The sequence below is a fragment of the Alnus glutinosa genome, chromosome 1 (assembly GCF_958979055.1).
Source record: "Alnus glutinosa chromosome 1, dhAlnGlut1.1, whole genome shotgun sequence".
In the NCBI taxonomy this organism is placed as follows: Eukaryota; Viridiplantae; Streptophyta; class Magnoliopsida; order Fagales; family Betulaceae; genus Alnus; species Alnus glutinosa.
In genome coordinates this window covers 13,908,183-13,927,884 of record NC_084886.1, presented here as the reverse complement: position 1 = coordinate 13,927,884, position 19,702 = coordinate 13,908,183, and the positions used below count along the sequence as shown (strand labels likewise).

The following is a 19,702-nucleotide window of genomic DNA, read 5'->3' as shown; positions in this document are numbered from 1 at the left end:
CAATTAATGTGAAATAAAATTAATAAATAAATATGAAGAGATGATTACTTGAAATGGTTGACCGGCCAATAATTTCGTCGACCCCTCAACCAACCTCAAAAAAAAAAATAAAAATAATAATAATAATAATATGTCACGTACATGAATTATCCATGTGGGATGGTGGAATATTTCCACATATATCATTTTAAAAATTAATTCTATAATAAGAACTAAAAATATTTCTCTTCTCGCCACGAGGCCGAAGGTCACAGTTAACTACCATGGTCTCTGTTCCACCGGATCTCTGACGTGGCACCGCCGCTTAGGCCAACGCCCTACGGTATCTGTTCTAAATCAAAACTATCATTCAATGCCAAAAAAATAATAATCACAATTAGTGAAAATAAAATAAAAGAAAAAACTTGGAAGTTTCTTTTTTGACTTCGTGAAACTCTCCTTTGCTAAGAAACCAAACCCAAATTATTCTAATTATTAAATATTATTTTTTATTTATTTATTCTCTCTCTATTTTCGAGCCTTAGATTTTCATTTTGTGATTCTAAAGCTTTCTCTTTTATTATCTACGTAAGGGTGTTTGAGTATTTCCTTTTACGTTTGGATCTGTGTATTTTCCGGGAAGAAGGTCCTAACTTTCCTCGAAAATATAGTTAATTTTCCTTCAAATCCTGTGAAATCAACGCTCTTGTGGGTTCAACATGGGGCAACAACAATCCAAGGACGAGCTGCTCTACCAGCAGGTCAGTTATGGCAACCCGGAGAACATCAAAGCCCTTTGCAGAGAAGGTGCAGGCCTCGAGGTAATTCCATAAACATAAAGGAAATCGATGATTTTTAGCGTTTTCAATTATTGGTTTCGTGGTTATTGATGGTAATTTTGGGAAATAATGCGTAATTTGTGATAGTGATTGGTGGGGATTGTGGTGGTTTGTTGTGCAGTGGATTGACAGAGAGGGAAAGACCCCTTTGATTGTCGCGTGTATGAACCCGGAGCTTCATAATGTTGCAAAAACTTTGATAGAACTCGGAGCAAATGTCAATGCGTATCGGCCTGGTACTTTTTTTTTTCCTTCTCCTTTCCTTTTCTTTGTGGATATGTATGTACGTTTCTTCATATAATTGATACAATTTGGTCACTTTTCTTTTTGGGTTTTAGTTATGTCTTACTGAATTTCATTAAATGGAGAGGCTAACGCTTAAAAAAGCTAAGTTGAAGTGTATTTTGGGTTATGATCGTCTGAAAGCACTATGGCAAGTTTGTGTAGAAAACCAAGCATTAAGAAATAATGAACCTTGAATGCTTCCTCCTGTTCCTTTATTATCACTATTATTGTATATTGTTGTTGTTGCTTGTTGGTTATGGCCTTTGAGCATCGCATCTGAAAACCAATGGGTGTCTAGTGAGGAAAGCCAAAGCCTTTTATGGCATTCGAAATTGCACCCCGCAAGGCATATTCTAAGCGCCATCCACATGAGCAGACACTGTTGCATCCCAACAATCTCTCCCTCAACATGATGCTCCTGCGACTCGAACCTATGACCCTTGCTTTGATACTATTTGTTGGATCAAGTCTTTGATCATCTCATATGAAAACCAATTGGTGTCTAGTGAGGGAAGCCAAAACCTTTTTATGACATTCGAAATTGTACCCTGAAAAACATGTTTTAAGAGCCATCCACATGAGCAGAACAGCACTGTTACACCCCAACATTGCTGTTACCATGCTAGATTATTTGGTTGAATAAGTTGCTTTTTTTTAAAAAAAAAAAAAAAAAAAAAAAAAAAAAAAAAAAAAAAAAAGAAGCTAAATTTGAAAAAAGAAGCTAAATTTGTGTGTAGAAAAATCATCTTTAGTTCTTACTAGCATGTGCTTGCTTTTCCTAATTAGTATTTGTGTATGCACCTGATTCATCTTGGGCTTGACTTCATCCATCTTTTTATGATGTGCTTTAGGTCGTCATGCTGGGACTCCTTTACATCATGCAGCTAAAAGAGGCCTTGAAACTACTGTGAAATTACTATTTAGGCATGGAGGTGCGGTGTACTGTCATGATATCAGCAAAGATATTTCATAGCAATCATATTTAAATCCTATGATAGAACGAAAAATATTGTGTTTCCTCCCATTTCTGGCACACTAATCAGTGATTTCTGCCAAAACTTTCAGCAAATGCATTGGTAATGAATGATGATTGTCAAACTCCTCTAGAGGTTGCTAGGGCAAAGGGGCACCGCAATGTTGTCCGTGCTATTGAGGTACACTTTAGTTCTATTGTAATGTCATTTTAATGTTATACAAATTCCAGTGTTTGCAAGATTTTTCCTTTTCTTTATCAAGTCTTTGAGTGTATACATGTATGTTGCTTTGTAGGATCACATTTGCTTATTCTCTGGTTGGCTGCGGGAGTTTTACGGGCCAGGTTTTCTTGAAGTATTGGCACCTCAATTAGTCTCGAGAAAAGTGTGAGTTTCATTGGATATCTTGTTCTTATTTTGGTGTACAAGATTTTCTTTATGTCCCCCCATTTTGCGGCAAATTGTCTTGGTAATAGAGTCTAATGGGTGGGCTTGCAGTGATGCCATTTTCAATTTACCCCTTCCTTTTGTATTTTGTGTAGGGATTTGTTCTCACAAATTTTTAGGTATTTATGCTTGTCATTATTGCATTTCTTGCAGTTGGGTTGTTGTTCTTCCATGTGGTTCACGTAATCCTACGAAGCCTTTCAAGTTAGAGCTTGCCATATACCCTAGTTTGCAGGTATAACAAAATTATTAATCATTCTGCCAAAGATTTTGATTCGTATATGATTGGAATTTCTGTATTTTTCTACTCTTCCACTGCAAGCAAGAGCATTGCTTGGTATAGGCTCTTTTGTGGGGATCCTTGTAGATAATTTCTCACGCTCTGAGTCAAGTCAACATAATTCTTCAAAACTTTTAGCACATAATACTCACTTTCAGATTCATATTTTTCTTATGTAAGTGCATTAGTCCCTCTATCCTCATCGTAATTAATATTAACTTTTGGTTTTAGCCTTTGTTGCAAGAATACAAATTATTTTTCAAGCTCAGCATAATGGTTTCAAAAGCATTGGAGTTTTCCCCCTATTCCCTGGAATTAGAATCTTGGAAAATGAAGGGTTGGAGCGTGTTGCTTCTCTATAGAAGCTAAACGGTTCTCCTTTTCGGCGAAGACAGAAGCGTCTGAACTTCACTTGGAGGAGAGGAGGAAGGGGTTTTGTGGGTTCATCTCTTTGGGTCTCCAATGCTCAGCGTGGTTGATGGCCACTGTTGAGGAGGCATTGAAGGCTCCCGTGAAGGAGGACTTCGTCAAGTATTTCCAGGAGGATGTGAAAGCCTTGATGGTCCAAGGGGGTGGTAACAAGGCCGGCCGTTACCTAGAGGCGGTAGCCTACACTGAGGGTGGTCGAAAAGGGGCTATATGGCTCCCTGAAGGCCGTGAAGGTTGGGGTTGCTCTCGGATTGTGGGCGAGTTGTGGCAGATGCTGGCTTTCCTCGAATCAAAGGAGTGGCTGCCAGTTTCAGAGGAGCTTATCTCGGAGGGGAAACAGAAGGGGGGTATTTTGCCTGGTCGCTCCTACGCGGCAATGCTATGCTCGGTGGACAGAGATGATGAGAAGTTTGTGGGGTTGAAGCCGGTGTCCGTGACTCCTCTCAATCTGCTTCCTTCGATGTTGGTGGATGGCAGTGAGGAGGCGTGTTTGGCGGCGAACTGCTACGAGTGTGACGTAAGGGTCTCTAGGTCGTCGGCAGTTCTATCCAGCGTCGCAGCGAAGAAGATGAAAGAGATGAACGGCAGCTGCGTCTTTTACTGGTTGAAGAAGCTTCTAGGGTTTTCTCGCTCAGTGAAGGTTCGGGTAAGAGGTTACATGGGTCGGTTAGTTGGGTTGGGTTTTAAGCCCAATGGTTTCAGGCCTAAGAATGTCAACAAGAAGCCCATAATCCACCTCAAACCGGTTATCAAGTCAGCGGATCAGAGTTTTAAGCTCTTTGCATGTCTACTCTTCAGGACAAAGACGTTGGGTGTGGACATTCGGCTTTGGTAGCTTCCAATGAGATCTCTTTGTCGGAGACCTTGACGGAGGAAGGTTTTGGATCTGTCTCGGTGGCAAGCTCGGTGCTAGGGTTGCCGAAGGTTGGGTATGAGATGGTTGTGAGCTCTTGTCCTACTCTTTTGACATCTCTGGTTGCGCAAGAATCAGCTATGGCGTCTTTGGAGCTTCTCTCAAGCCTAAGGGGTCCTCTCCAACTCCGGTTCTTCTATTCTCTAGTGGTTCTCCCTCAGGGGCTGCTAAGTTGGGAGAGAGACTTCGTCTTTCTCGTCCAATGGCGTTGATCTCAAAGCCGTTCTAGCATTATTATAGGAAGGCTAGGGAAGGTCGAGCTGTGCAAATGGATGAGAGATTATTTTGCAATTCTGTGGAGGCAATGAGGTTAGATGTTGCTGGTGGTATACCTTCTCCTCTCTTGGGTGCCACTCCTGAGTTAGTTTCGAGGGTACCTTTGCTCCTTGTGGAGTCTAAGCTAGTGCATAGCTCTCGGGTGCCACCCCTTGTTGAGGAGGCAGCTTCTGTGAAGGTTGCTATTAAGCAAACTCCTTCGGCGAGGGATTTCTTACGGAGGGGTTTTCTCAACTCAAGTTTGGCAGGGCAAGTTTTGCTTAAAGTGTCGGTCATATTGCTGTCAACCCTAGTTGCTAATGAAGATGAGGTGGTAAGGACTCCCCTCATTTGGGATGTTGCGTCTCTCCAACAGTTGATAAGGGTGAGGACCTAAGGGTGAACGGCCTGATCGAGTCTCAGAAGTGGCCAGTAGGTTTTGGTCTGTCTGGGGAGGTTGTTGTGCGGGATCCAGTCTGGGATGGGGAGGATGGTGTATCTTCTTTCCCTTTGGGTGTTTATCTACCCGATATGCATTTGGATTGGGCAGGGGATTGTGAAGAGGATGAGGTTCTGCTTTTGGATATCTTGGATGCCAGTGTTAGCGAAGAAGAGTTTCTTCGGAAGTCTATGGTTGCGCGCCAAAAGACTAAAGGTAGGAGGGAGGTGTTGAATTTGAAAAACTCCATTAATTATGGCGATGATTATGCAACCTCCCGGCATCGGAAAAGCAAGGCTCACAAGATGTAGTGTTGAGAGCCTCGCGTGGGTCTTGGGTCTTTTGGGTTTTTTAGGATCTCGCGGGTTTGTTGGGTCTCTTTCTTTTTGGGCTGGTTTGATTGCTCCCTTGTATATTACCTATGTACTTAAGGGTGCCTTTACGCTTTTTTATAAAATTTATTTCTTATAAAAATAAAATAAAAAATCAATTGTTCTTGTTCTTGGTTTCAGTTTTGTTTGTGTGTAGGGTCTTATGAGAGTTCTGTTCATATAAGCCTATCCTACATAGAAATTTGGACCGAGAAGATGCACTTCGTAAGATGACCCTTAGTGTAAGCTTGCTCTCATGGTGCTATTACCTAGGGCTATAATTAAGCAGAGTTGAGCCGAGTATTGGCTATTCAAACTCATCTCGAGTTGAGCTTGTAGGAGGGTGCTCGAACTCAATTGGAACAAAATTACCTAGGTTCAAACTCAGCTCAAGCTCGAATCAAGTAGTCGAAACGAGTCGAGCTTGAGAGAAAAAAAGAAAAAGAAAAAGAAAAAGGAAAAAAAAAAGAGAACAGAAACAAAAATGTTACCCTCCCTCATCCCTTTGACAACACCTCGCTGGTGGCATGTCATTCATCTTTTGAGTGCACATCCAAATCGGCATGTCCTCTATAAACCAGTCTCTTTTTTGTACATCAGTTCTCTTCTAGGCACACGATGGCAACCAGATATGCTATGGAAATCTCGATATATATATATATATATATATATATATATATATATATATATATATATAGGATAACCTTTTTTTAGGATGATTAATGCATGGTGTCATATAGAAAATGCAACACTATAGAGAATTTGGTTGTCAATGGAGAAACCTCTTCTAACCCGGATGGAATCTAGGATCATATAATCCAATTTTTCACTCATCTATTCATCGAGAACGAAAATTGGCGACTAGACTTGGATGATCTTCCTTTCCACTCTATTTGTGAGGAAGAGGCAGCTTGGGTGGAGCAATCTTTAGAGGAAAGGGAGGTTTTCGAAGTGGTGAAAGAGTTGAACAAGGATATGGCTGTGGGTCTAGATGGTGTCTTTATGGTTTTCTTCCAGTCTTGTTGGGAAGTTATCAAAGAAGATGTTATGAAGGTCTTTCTTGAGTTCCATATGTGTACAAGTTCGTTAAAAATTTGAATGCAACCTTCATTTCCCTTATTCCTAAGAAAGTGCTGGTCGTTGATGCCAAAGACTTCTATCCTATCAGCCTGATAAGTGGTTTTTATAAGGTTATTGCGAAGGTTTTGGCTAATAGATTGAAAACTATCTTGGAGAACATCATTTCGAAGACTCAAAACACGTTTATCAAAGGTCTTCATATTTTAGAGTCTGTTCTTATCTCCAATGAATGCTAAGATAGTCGCCTCAAATAAGACGAGTCGGGAGTGCTATATAAGTTGGACTTAGAAAAGGCTTATGACCACGTCAGCTGGGAGTTCTTGTTATACATGTTAAGGAGATGTGGCTTTTGTGAGAAATGACAAAGTTGGATTGCACATTGCATATCCACTGTTCAGTTCTCTAATCTGTTTAATGGTACTCTTAGTGGTTTCTTCAATAACTCTCGTGGTCTGAGACAGGGCGATCCTCTGTTTCCCCCTCCTTTTTGTATTTTTTTTTTTTTATAAGAGAAATATCATTAAAGAGCGCAAAGCACAATAAAGTACATAGGAAGTATACAAGAAAGGCATCAAGAGGAAGAAGAAAACAAAACTAGGAAATCATTAAAACTAAACACTAAAGGCGCGAGGAACGCAGCCGACCAAGAGTACAAAGAATGAAAGAAAAAGGAAATGAGTTCCTCAGTAGTTCTTTCTTTGTCCTCGAAATGTCTATCATTGCGTTCCCTCCACAAGCACCACAAGGCAACCAGGGACCATCTTCCACACGACCGCACTCCAAGAGCGGCCACCCGTCCACCAGCAAGCGAATAAATCTACCATCCGAAGAGGCATAACCCAAGACAAACTGAAGTGACTAAAGATGGCATTCCATAGAGCGCATGCAACCTCGCAATGGAGAAGAAGGTGATCCACCGACTCCCTATTCAATTTGCACATGCAACATCTATCAATCACAATGACACGCTTCTTTTTGAGATTATCCAAGGTGAGGATCTTCCCTTGGGCTGCCGTCCAAGCAAAGAAAGCCACTTTCAAAGGAACCTTGGTCCGCCAAATGCTTTTCCAGGGAAAATGAATAGCCTCTTTGCAAGCAAAAGCCTTAGAGCATTCTTAGTAGCCTCACCAAATTTTACTCACCAAAATAATTAAAAATCACTTTTTTCTATTCTGGTGAGCTACTTTATTAAAATTCCCCCAACAGCCTCACCATTTTAACTAGTCAATATTTACTATTCCATTTAAATAATAAATTTTTCATATTTATTTATTTTTTCTCTATATAATCTTTTTACAAAAAATCATTCATATCCATAAAATAAGGACATTATCGTGTGGGAGATTGGAGATGGGAGAAGAAAATGAGAGAAAAAAGGAAACAAGTGTGCTAATCATGTGAGAGAGAAATGTGAAACAAAATTTGGTGAGTGGGTTGTTGAGTGAAAATGCCTCATCTAATTTGGTTAGTAATTTCAGTCATCAAATTTTTTTGGTTAAAATGGTGAGGCTGCTGGGAGTGGTTTTTCAAGATTTTCATCAAATTGGCTCACCAAAATAGCTAAAAAACTATTTTGATGAGGCTACTAAAAATGCTCTTATAGAAAGATCTAACATCGAATTTCCCTTTGTGGGAAGGAGACCACCAAAGCTGGTCTTTCCCATCACAATCTATTTTGGTAGAGTACAACAAAGAGAAAAAGGAGGCCAAAACATCCACCTCCCAGTCGTGGGCCGCTCGAAAGAAGTTAACATCCCACTGATAGGACCCACTCACCACAACCAAGTGGTCTGCAACATGTGCATCCTTGTCACGCGTTATGTCATACAAAACTGTGAAAGCTTCCTTAAGGGGCACCTCACCACACCACACATCGTCCCAAAAGCGAATCCTAGATCCATTTCCCAGAATAAGTCTAGTATGGCTGCAAAGCAAACTCCACACCTTCCTAATATTCTTCTAAAGCCCCACTCTATGAGACCCAGGGGGTTTTAAAGAACACCAACCAGCCCAAGTAGAACCGTACTTTGCATCCACAACAGATTTCCACCAAGCTCCTCTCTCATGGGCATAACGCCACAGCCACTTCCCTAAATGAGCCTTGTTGAAAATCCTTAGATTCCGGATGCCCAAACCGCCATTTGAAATAGAAGAACAAACCTTTGACCAATTAACCAGATGAAATTTAAATTTTTCACCTATGCCACCCCACAAGAAATCTCGTTGCAACTTCTCTATGCGACTAGATACACTAGAGGGAATAGGAAATAGAGAAAGAAAGTACGTAGGAAGATTAGAGAGAGTGCTTTTTATAAGGGTAACTCTACCACCCTTCGACAGATACAATCGCTTCCAGCTAGCCAGCCACCTCTCAATCTTACCAACTACCTCATCCCAGCTGGACTTAGCCTTAAAAAGGGCCCCCAACGGAAGTCTGAGGTACTTTAAAGGAAGAGAAGAAACTCCACAGCCCAAGATGCCAGCCAAATCATCCACATTGTCCACATGACCCACAGGAACCAATACTGACTTATCCAAATTAATCTTCAAACCTGAAACAGCTTCAAAGGACAGTAATAACATACGAAGATAGAGAATATGATTAGGATTAGCCCTACAAAACACTAAAGTATCGTCTGTGAATAACAGATGAGAAATGATAATCACTCCATTGCTGCCAGAGCCCACAGAGAAGCCGGAGAGGAAGCCCCTTTGAACAGTAATAGAGAACAACTTACTAAGGGCCTCCATCACAATGACAAACAAGAGAGGCGACAGAGGATCACCCTGTCTAAGACCACAAGAGCTGCTGAAGAAACCAGAAGGGGTGCCATTCACCAAAACCGAGAACCGCACCGAAGAGACACAATGCGCTATCCAAGAACACCATCTCTCCCCAAAGCCACATCTTCTCAACATATACAATAAGAAATCTCAGTTTACGTGATCATAAGCCTTCTCAATGTCCAGTTTACAAAGTAACCCTGGATCACCTGACTTGATGCGACTATCCAAACACTCATTAGCTATAAGAACAGAATCAAGAATTTGCCTTCCTTTCACAAAAGCATTTTGGGGATTCGAGATAATCTTCTCCACAACCCTTCTCAGTCTATTAGCAAGAACTTTAGTAATGATCTTGTAAACGCGACTTACAAGACTGATAAGCCGAAAATCTTTAAGATCCACAGCCCCAGACTTCTTTGGAATTAAGGCTAAAAAAGTGGCATTAATGCTTTTGACAAACTTTCTATGAGTGTGGAAGTCCTGGAATACCCCCATTAGATCAGACTTAATCACATCCCAACAATCTTGGAAGAACGCAAGAGTGAACCCATCAGGGCCTGGAGCCTTATTACGATTCAACCCTTTTACCACCTCTAAGACCTCCCTTTCCTCAAAATGAAATTCTAAGGAAGAGGCTTCACCCGCATCCAAAGTGTCAAGAGCAAGGTTATCCATCCTAGGCCTCCAAGAGAAAGGTTCTGCAAAAAGAGACTTGTAAAATTGAGTAACATGATCCCTAATAACCTGCTGATCTGAAGAAGTAGAGCCATTGACTGAGAGTGACTATGGAATTGGACCTCCTATTCGAATTGGCTACCCGATGAAAGAATTTAGTGTATTTATCACCCTCTTTAAGCCAAAGAACCCTAGACTTCTGTCTCCAACTAATCTTCTCCTGTAAAATAGAATTCTCCAGATCTCTGATAACCCCACATTTCCTCACCTTTTCTTCGGGAGTTAACCCACGTTGTTCCTCCAAGCTATAAAGAGCACACAATTCTTCCATATGCATTTTTTTGCGGTACTCCACATTACCAAACTCCTGTTCGTTCCATCTTTTGAGATCATTCTTTAAAGCCTTAAGCTTTTGAGAGAAGATGAATGATGATACACTTTTTGTCTCTCATCTTCTTTTCACAGATGATACCCGTATCTTTTGTGGGATTGCTTCGGATAATCTTCGATATCTGGGATGCGTTTTGTGTTTTGAGGTTGCCTCAGGGTTGAAGATTAATTTGGCTAAATCTAAATTGGTTCTTGTGGGTGATGTGCCGACTGTGAATGCTTTGGCTCTTATTCTGGGTTGTAGGCTTTCGTCTTTTCCTTTGAATGTTTGGGCCTATCTTTGGGGTGCTCCCTACAAGGCCAAACATATTTGTGATATAATTATTGGCTAAATGGAGAGAAGATTAGCAAGTTGTGGATAAAAAATACGGTAGCTTGGCCGACGGATGGTGCTCTAAAGCTGTCACAGGACCTTATGGGGTGAGTATGAAATATTTAAGGAGAGGTTGGGATGCCTTCTCTACTTTCATTTCTATTAAGGTAAGTAATGGCTCTCAGATCAGGTTTTGGCATGACATTTGGTGTGGGAATCATCCTCTAAATGATTCATTTTCGGAGTTATTTTGCATTGCAAGGGACAGGGATGCTTTGGTGGCCGACCATATGTTTGCTCACAATGACAAGATGCTTTGGGATGTGAATTTTATCGGATTGGTTCATGATTGGAAGGTGGAGTCTGTTTCTTCTTTCTTCAATGCTCTATATTCTATTTGGAGGAATCGGGAAGTAGGTCTTTTAAGGTCAAAACATTTTATAAGCTCTTCTTTCAAATGCTTTCCTTGGAAGAGCATTTGGAGATCTAAGGTTCATTTGAGGGTGGCCTTCTTCACATGGACAACTTCATTAGGAAAAATTCTTACTATGGATAATTTTTGCAAGCGTCACATCGTAGTGATAGATTGGTACTGTAAGTGTAAAATAAGTGGGGAAACTCCTGATTGCCTCCTTCACTGTGACATTGCTAGAGGCTTGTGGATTTTGGTTTTTAAGATGTTTGTTGTAGAGTGGGTTATACCTAATCGGGTGATGGAGCTCCTGGCATGTTGGAAAAGAAGGTTTAGTCGAAAGGAATTGAATGTTATTTGGAATTTAATTCCCTCTTTTCTAATGTGGTGCATTTGGCAAGAAAGGAATGCTCGAAATTTCGATGATTGCGAAAAGAGCTCAAATCTACAACTTTGTTTTCTTAAATTCCTCTCTGAGTACACTTATCAAAAAAAAAATTCCTCTGTGAGTTGATTTGTGTTAATACATTTATTGATGTCTTTAGCTTTGTAGATTTTTGTGCTCTCTCTCCTTATTTTTGATCTTGCTGCTGTTTTCTCTTGTGTACGTCATACGTACTTGGGTTGGGCTCCTTGCGCTTTGTAATAAATTGCTTTATTTTTATATATATAAACGGGTGATTAATGCACGGTGTGGAGTAGTGGAGCCAGCTGGTCACAACTAGCTCTAGTATGTTTGACCATAGATTTTGATAAGGTATTGGAAAAGGATAAACTATAAAGTGGTTGTAGTCTATTGGTTAGAATTGTACTATGTAGCTGTGGATTTCCAAGTTCAAATCCCAGTAGTTACGGTGAATATTTTCTTTTAGCGAAATAAGCAACTAGTGATTTTATATTTTATTCATCTCTTTGAACAAGCCCTATTCTCTCACATGGAACTTCTTGAGGATTATTGTGTACTCAAATTAATAGATAGAAAATAAACAAGTATTGATTTTTTTTAAAAGCTTTAAAAAATACAATAGAATTTTTTTAATGAAACACTTACAAAAACATCATAATAGGTATCTCACCTTTGTCTTTTTTTTTTTTTTTTTAATCTCTCTTTGTAATAAGCCTTTCTTAAAAGAAAAAGTTTCACTGACATGACATTACTTTAGGAATAAAATAGAATACTTTTATATTTAAAAAAAGAAAAAAAAAAAAAAAAAAAAAAAAAAAAAAAAAAAAAGTAGAGTAAGAACAACATTACTCTATATGTTCATGTGTGTATGTGTGGGTGGGTGTGTTTGTGTGTATGTAACATCCCGGTCCCATATTGGGAAGATGAGTAACTCACATAGAGTGAGTGGTAAGATAATCATGAATTCTAAGTCCCACATTGCCTAGTAGTTAGGTGAAACTGGGTTTTATAAGTGATTTTATGGAAGCTCCAAATTAACTAGTTCTTTTGGGGTGATAGCACAGATGTAGCTAACGTTTTTTTTTGAGTCGTTACAAATGGTATCAAAACCACTTATTAACTTTAGGTCATGCAGTACTGAAGTACTGCATGACATGGCCCTGACAAGGACGTCAGGAGTTTAAGAGGGAGAGTTTGTAACACCTCTATCCTATATTGGGAACATGAGAAATAACTCACATAGAGTGGGTGGTAAGATAGTCATAAGTGTTAAGTCCTACATTGCCTAGTAACTAGGTGAAACTGGGCTTTATAAGTGATTTTATGGAAATTTCAAATTGACTAGTCCTTTTGGGTGATAGCGCAGATGTGACTAACACTTTTTCCTAAGTCGTTACATGTTATGTCAATAAATATATGCTATATATAAGAGAAATGCTAAGGGTACTCCTAATTTTACTCTCAAATGCTTACTCTCTTTCGTGAAGTGACGTCTACTGGCAGTTCTGCATTGAAAAAATAAGCAATGGCTTCTTTCTTCTTTCTTCACAAGCTTCTTATTCTATTTTTTCTTCGATGGGAGAGTTTTAATTTTACTCTCAAATGCTTACTCTCTTTCGTGAAGTGACGTCTACTGGCAGTTCTGCATTGAAAAAATAAGCGATGGCTTCTTTCTTCTTTCTTTACAAGCTTCTTATTCTATTTTTTCTTCGATGGGAGAGTTTTTGGGATTTGAGTGCTTGGAAGTGTGAAAACAGTCACTTCTTCTCTGCATTGGAAGTACAAGATTTCTTCACTGCATCTCTCATCACGGTGAGTTCTTAGCTGCATCTCTTCTCCATTTCGGTCTAGGGGTTATTTAAGCACTTCCAAGTGACTCTTTTCGCATCTGTTTCTCCTCTTCATCTCTTTGAAAAGGAGCTCAGGAAACTCCTCTTGCAAGAGTCCGAATCGCATAGCCCACATTCACATAGTAAATGTAATAGCTAATAAACATCAAGTCACGTGACTCTGTATGGAAGTATGAACAAACAATGGAGGCACAATATGATTTTGTAGAAAGGAATACGCAACATCATTTTCAATACCATAGAATCATGAATTGTGAACAAACAACAATGGCTTGGTTGGCTATAAATGACAATCATCAATAGATATACTGTAATCGATGAATCCATCTTCAAAATTTTCGAGAGAGACAGAGAGCTAGATCTGGTTACCTCTGCAACAGCTCGGTTGTTCTGCAAGACAACGGCTCAATTGTTCTGCAAGAGCGACAGCGGCGGCTCTAATCTCGTTTTGCTGGAGTGGCTACAGTCTTCTCCCGCAGGGGGGGGGAGGGGGGGTTTGGAGTGTGAAATTGAGAAGAGATGCAGCTAGGAACTCACCGTGTCAGAGATTGAGAAATGCAGCGAAAATGTTTGATTTTTATTTTATTTTTCAAAGAGATGCAGAGGAGAAACAGATGTGAAACAGTCACTTGGAAGTGCTTAAATACCCTAGACCGAAATGGAGAAGAGATGCAGCTAGGAACTCACCATGTTGAGAGATGCGGCGAAGAAATCTTGCACTTCCAACGCAGAAAAGAAGTATCTGTTTTCGCACTTCCAAGCACTCAAATCCCAAAAACTCCCCCAACACAGAAAAGAAGAAGAAATACCAGAAACCCTCCCAACATAGAAAAGAAGAAGAAGCATGTAAAGAAAGAAGCCAACGTTTATTTTTTCGACGCAGACAAGACATCTCCTAGAAGACGTCGCTTTCATTACATCGATGTGGATTGCCTCGCGAAATAGCAATAGAACTTTTCCAGCCATTTGTAATTCGAGGTCTAATTAGACAACAGCTTGCTTCGAACATAGGAGTAAAGAGAGTAAGCAGATGGGATTAAAAAAAGGGACTAGTTGAAACCTGATATGGCTCCTTGCCATGTCGGGGAGTAAGCATTTGGAAGTAAAACTAGGAGTACCGGTAACATTTCTCTATATATAAAGATATACAATATATGGATTTGTGGATATTATAATATGTATAAATTTGTGGATATTATAATATGTATAACATATATACATGTTATATATGTGTGTGTGTGTGTGTGTGTGTGTGTGTGTGTGTATTGATATATATACATATGTGGATTTGTGTTTGTGTGTGTTACACGTATACACATATAAACAAGCTTAATGAGCTGAGTCAACTTTATACAAGCATTGTCCACGATTTTAATCGAAACGAGCCGAGTTTATTCATGTTTGGCTTGTTTATATTCTAGCCCCATAACCATTGTTCAAGTTCAACTCGTCTATTAAATGAATTGAGCTGAAATCGAGCTAATATGAGCGGAGCTCGAATTGTTCATGGCCAGCTTGATTCATTTATAGTCTTCTATCAAGGCAATCACATTGCTAAATTGCAAATATTCCTCATTTTATGGGTATTTTTCTCCTAAATGGAAGGCATCTCCACACCTATGTCACCCTCACGCTGTAGTTACCCCCTCCAGGGTGTCATATGCATCCATATCTGGCCCACACTTCCGCCTTGGTTTTGCCACTTCAATATCTAGCTATGTTTTAGTATGGGTTTGTATCAATTGCCACTTGAAGGCTTATGTTATCAGAAGTTTGGGAAATACCAATTCCCCTTTTCATTTTTATTCACTTTTTATTGCATGTACAATGAAACAATCTCGGTATCTGAAAATATACCAACTTTAGATGTTGCTAATAGATTAGCCCTGTAAATTTTTTGAATTTAACCTTCACTAATTTAAACTAATATAGTTTAGTACCTGCTTGCACAGATAGATGTAATATTCTCTCTCACACAATATTTTGTTTTGCGTCTGTTGTTAACTAATTAATGAATCTCTTGTTTTGTTAGTTTTCTTATATCGTGCAATTGATGAATGAGCAGGATGCCCAACCGCACACAGTTATTGCATTATGGAAAGCCAATTTGGAAGAACCAAAGCTACACCAGTCTGATCCTTCGGTGATAATACATGATACCTCCACCAGTAATTTCTCATTGCTGAAAATTTCCTTTAGGGATCTCATTTGATGTCACATACATATCTTAGCATCTATATCTTAATTGAATTCTATGTCCATGGATAGTCTCAAGAGGCAAGAGGCGGAGGCGAAGTGTTTACACCTCCCGAGAGGCTAGGTGTAGATCTCGAACACATGGGCGTAAGTATAATGATTATTATACTGTTTGAACCTATACTGGAATCATGAAATTAAAGAAATAATTGCACTGGAAAAATATTACCAAGTATGAGAATTAAGAAGCACACAAACATAAGAGATTATGTGTCCTGTAAAAAAAGTTTAGCAGAAGTCAGGATTAATATTATTCCCACGCCGTTCTCCAGCCTCTGATCAATAGTAGTCTTGCCTGATAGCCAGGATAAAAATTTATTTATTTATTTATTTTTATTTTATTTTTTTGGTTTTTTGCTGTTATGCTTGAGAATTAGCAGTTTCAATTCCTATGTTGAATTAACATGATTCCATTTCAGAAACACGCATTAAGCTTGCACCTGCGAGTGAAAGTGACAAGCAACAACTTCGGTGGTTTTGTGATGCATGCAAGGGAATAACACAGGTACCACGCATACTTCTCTTATAGATGTTATTCTTCCGTCTGATGTGAAGAGTAAAAGCAGAACTCAAACATGATACTTATACCTCATATCAGAGAATTTTGTTTGAGAAATGAATTTATGACTTTGTCATCATCAAATCATAATTTCTTCCAAGTATTTTGTTTTGTTAAGTGTAAATGTGGAAGCACCTTTGCCATTGTCCCTCAGATGGATCCTTTTCCTCCAGTAGAAGTTACATTGGATAATTGTTTTATATCTAACTTAAGACATTATGACCGTAAGGAGGTGTAATGGCAGCGAGGTTATGATAAGTGATTGAAATATTCCATGGGTGAGATCAGACTCCATGTATTATTGTGTGTGATGTTTCTTCATCCAATCATAATATGCAGTTAATAATTGTGGATCAACTGACATAAGACAGGACTGAATAACCCAATATGAAAGACTTGGCATAACTGTACATAAGTTGGCATCACTATTGGGTTCAACAACTGTTTGACCATATTATGCTTAAATAATGACTCAGTTGTTGGCCAGTAAATATCACACACAGTGGTAGTGGCATAGTTGATGGTGACACCTTAAAGAAAACTGCACACTGGGCCGTGTCTCTAAAAGTGCAGCGGCAATTGTGCCTTTAATTGGGAAAAAATTGCTGCAAATATAAGATACACACGTACACACACACAAACAGAAAGAGAGGTTTGGAGTTGCAGATTGAGTCCATGGAGAAGACAACCAAATTTGTCCTCACTATTATTTAATTTCCCTTGCGATATCAAATGACACTAAGCTGAAATTCATTTAAAAGTGACTCCTTTGATAAAAAGACATTAATGCCCTATCGTCTGCCTCAGCAAATCTTTTTCACCTGGCTTGAATTCAATTTCAGCTCAGAAGTAGCTTACTTATTTTCTTGGCCTTTCATGATTCCTCGCGTCTATGAAGTCTTAGAACATCTCCAACAGTTGTAGTTAAAATAGCTACTGAAAAAGTACCAATATCTACTTTAGCTACTCACTTTCTTAAAAACACTCCAACAATACTCTCTATTCTACTCTTCATTTTAAATATTATTTTTCAATCTTTTTTTATTGTTTTATTTTCTTCCATTCTCTCGTCCGTCTCCATCTCTAACCCCCATTGCAACAGAGCCCACATGATGAAGAAGACCCCAAATGAAAGAAAGAAGAACAACCCACAACAGAACAAAAAACGACGACTGCACAGGCTACCAGCCACAATGACCAAGCCATAGTTCTTCTTGCTCAGATTGATCGACTACAAAACCCACCGGCCACCACCCCATTTTCCAAAATCGTTGCAAGAAAATCACGACCAAACAGAAAGAATAAAAATCCATGTTCCTCCAAAAACTCCAATTCCCCTCCACCCAAACGGTGATCTCTGTAGCGGCCTTGGCAGCCGCCACCACCGTTCTCATCCGGTCCCTGACCCGCAACTACCTCCCGCGAGAGCTCCAGAGCTACGTCCTCCTGAAAATCCGATCCACACCCTCGTTGCTGCCATTGTTGTTGATTTTGGAAGTTTGTTTTTGTTTGGTTGGAGAGAGAGAGAGAGAGAGAGAGAGAGAGAGAGAGAGAGAGAGAGAGAGAGAGTGCTAGAGAGGGAAAGGGGGGAGAGAGAAAATATTAATAAAAAAAATTGGCTAGTGTGAACAGTGAATAGGCAACATTACCTGTTCACTGTTCACTGTTAGAAAAAAAAAAGTTAGGGGTAATTACCTTTTCCCCCCATGAACTACCGAAAAATGCGCGATGCCCCCATGAACTACCATCTCGACCAAAATAGAGTATTCAACTACCAAAGACAACTATTTTCCCCTATTCCGTCAGTTAGAGGGGTTAAAAGAAACAGTCAACGGGTCATGTGCCATTTTACATGGGGGCATGTTGGAAGATGGTGGTAGTTCATGGGGGGAAAAAATGAAGAAAATGAGGGTAAAACGGCGTATGACGGTCACGTGACCCGTTGACCGTTTGTTTTAACCTCTTTGACTAACGGAATGAGGGAAAATGGTTGTCTTTGGTAGTTGAATGCTCTATTTTGGTCGAGTTGGTAGTTTGTGGGGGCTTTGGGCAAAAGTTGGTAGTTCATGGGGGGAAAAGGTAATTATCCTAAAAAGTTAAATAGCCTATTCTGCTGGAGAGAAAAAAAAGTGCAAAAATAGTCAAATTTGACTATTTTGGTTAAAGTAGCAAGTCTGCTGGAGATGCTCTTACCACATAATTGCATATGCATGTGTGCGCGCGCGCGCATGTGTGCAACGAATATATTTCGATTATTTCCTACCTGAGTTAAGAATATAAATATGGTCATGGTTGCTGAGATATTAATTCCATGTTCACTAATGAACCTCTGGAAGTACTACGATGTTTTGTCCCTCTAATCACTGACTGTTAATTTCTGATTTAATATGAAGGGTTAACTACTTTTATAATTTTGACTTGGATAAATATCACTTGGAATATTTCTGCTAAGATATGTGGTATTTTCCTTGATCATTGTTAGGATACTCGGTAGATATTTATAAGCATTCTTGAATGCTTAGGACATTAGTTTTTCCTTTCTAATGAATAAATTATTGGAACATTTCAGGCAGTGCATCCTGCATTTTTGCGTAATAATCAGAATCCAGTTGTTCCAGCCACTGCACCACTTGCTGCTGAAGATTTAGAAATGGCTATGGCTATCAGTGCCTCAATTCATTCTGCTCTTCCGGAAAGGCCACCTCTTCTTGATGCCCACCCAAGCTCTGTAGCAAGTTCATCCATTAGTTGGAATAACTCTGTGGATACTAGCAGTCATGGTGGTTTGGATGTACCAATAGCGCCTGCTCCAAAAATAGCTACTTCTGAGTCGGCAGTGCATGGAACTGGCCCTGAAGGCAATTCAAGTCAGCAAACTTGGAACCACAACAGCGTTACTGCAACCCAAACAAATCACACCCCAAGTTTGATCCCATCAGCTCCACCAATTGGTGATGAGATTATAGAAGATGGTGTTATTCACTACCCATCAATTGATTCTACTCCTGTTGACATCTCATCTCAAACTATCAAGGATATACGTACTAGAGCAGGTGAAAGGAAAGAGAATGAAGGTGCATCATCATGCGTGATATGTTTGGATGCTGAAGTTGAGGGGGCATGCATTCCCTGTGGCCACATGGCTGGATGCATGTCTTGTTTGAACGAGATCAAAGCTAAGAAGTGGGGTTGCCCTGTTTGTCGTGCCAAGATTGACCAGGTTATAAAGCTGTTTGCAGTTTGACCATTGAAAGCAGAATGTGGAGAATCTCTAAATGGTCAGTGGGTTTTGGACATCTTAAAGAATTTCGTTTGTGTGTGTTTCTATAAATGACAGTCCTAAATATTTGGGACCCTCACCTGAGGGTTTCTGTATATATTATTGCCTCGCACTGTGGTGTCTGAAGTGACAGTTTTGAGGCTGTAAAACCTGTTTCCCTTCTATGGGCCACTTTTTAAACATTTTGGTAAGCTACATGAGCTCTGATCTAAATCTTCTATAATCTCTGAACTGGGAAGAGCAAAGCTTTGAAGTTTTAAACCATTTAAAGTAGTAGGGTTTGTAATAAAGGTCCCTATGGCCTCTAGGTCTAAGGAGAGGGCAGGGATATCACATTACCTCAGGGACAAGGTAGTAATATGATGAGAAACCTTGAGGGGTCGGATTCTAAACTCCATAAAAGAAAATGATGTCTCAAGTGTTCGATTATGCAGATGACAGAAGTGGTTGCTGTCAGAGACAGTCTAGCCTGCAGTACTAGAT

The 19,702-nt window shown here is 39.6% G+C and overlaps 1 protein-coding gene across 2 annotated transcripts; it reads left to right on the top strand.

The window, feature by feature from the left end:
• Positions 1–380: 380 nt before the first annotated feature.
• On the top strand, positions 381–19,414 carry LOC133873804 (putative E3 ubiquitin-protein ligase XBAT35). Of its 2 annotated transcripts, XM_062311577.1 has the most exons (10): positions 381–800; positions 940–1,054; positions 1,955–2,035; positions 2,169–2,257; positions 2,373–2,464; positions 2,678–2,759; positions 15,190–15,292; positions 15,393–15,467; positions 15,800–15,885; positions 18,509–19,414. In XM_062311577.1, exons 1-10 carry the CDS (start codon positions 699–701, stop codon positions 19,181–19,183), a joined length of 1,500 nt encoding a protein of 499 aa, XP_062167561.1. In that variant the 5' UTR covers positions 381–698; the 3' UTR covers positions 19,184–19,414. The 2 variants fall into 2 exon arrangements, with proteins under 2 accessions (XP_062167561.1, XP_062167568.1); XM_062311584.1 differs by lacking the exon at positions 15,393–15,467 and having other exon boundaries at positions 451–800.
• The last annotated feature ends 288 nt before the right edge of the window (positions 19,415–19,702 follow it).

What these genes read in the sequence shown, in the direction of transcription:
- LOC133873804 (XM_062311577.1), top strand. Translation starts at nt 699, where the DNA reads ATGGGGCAACAACAATCCAAGGACGAGCTGCTCTACCAGCAGGTCAGT. An exon ending in ATTACTATTTAGGCATGGAG is followed by an intron (nt 2,036 to 2,168) that starts GTGCGGTGTACT and finishes CAAAACTTTCAG; the next exon opens with CAAATGCATTGGTAATGAAT. An exon ending in CCATATACCCTAGTTTGCAG is followed by an intron (nt 2,760 to 15,189) that starts GTATAACAAAAT and finishes ATGAATGAGCAG; the next exon opens with GATGCCCAACCGCACACAGT.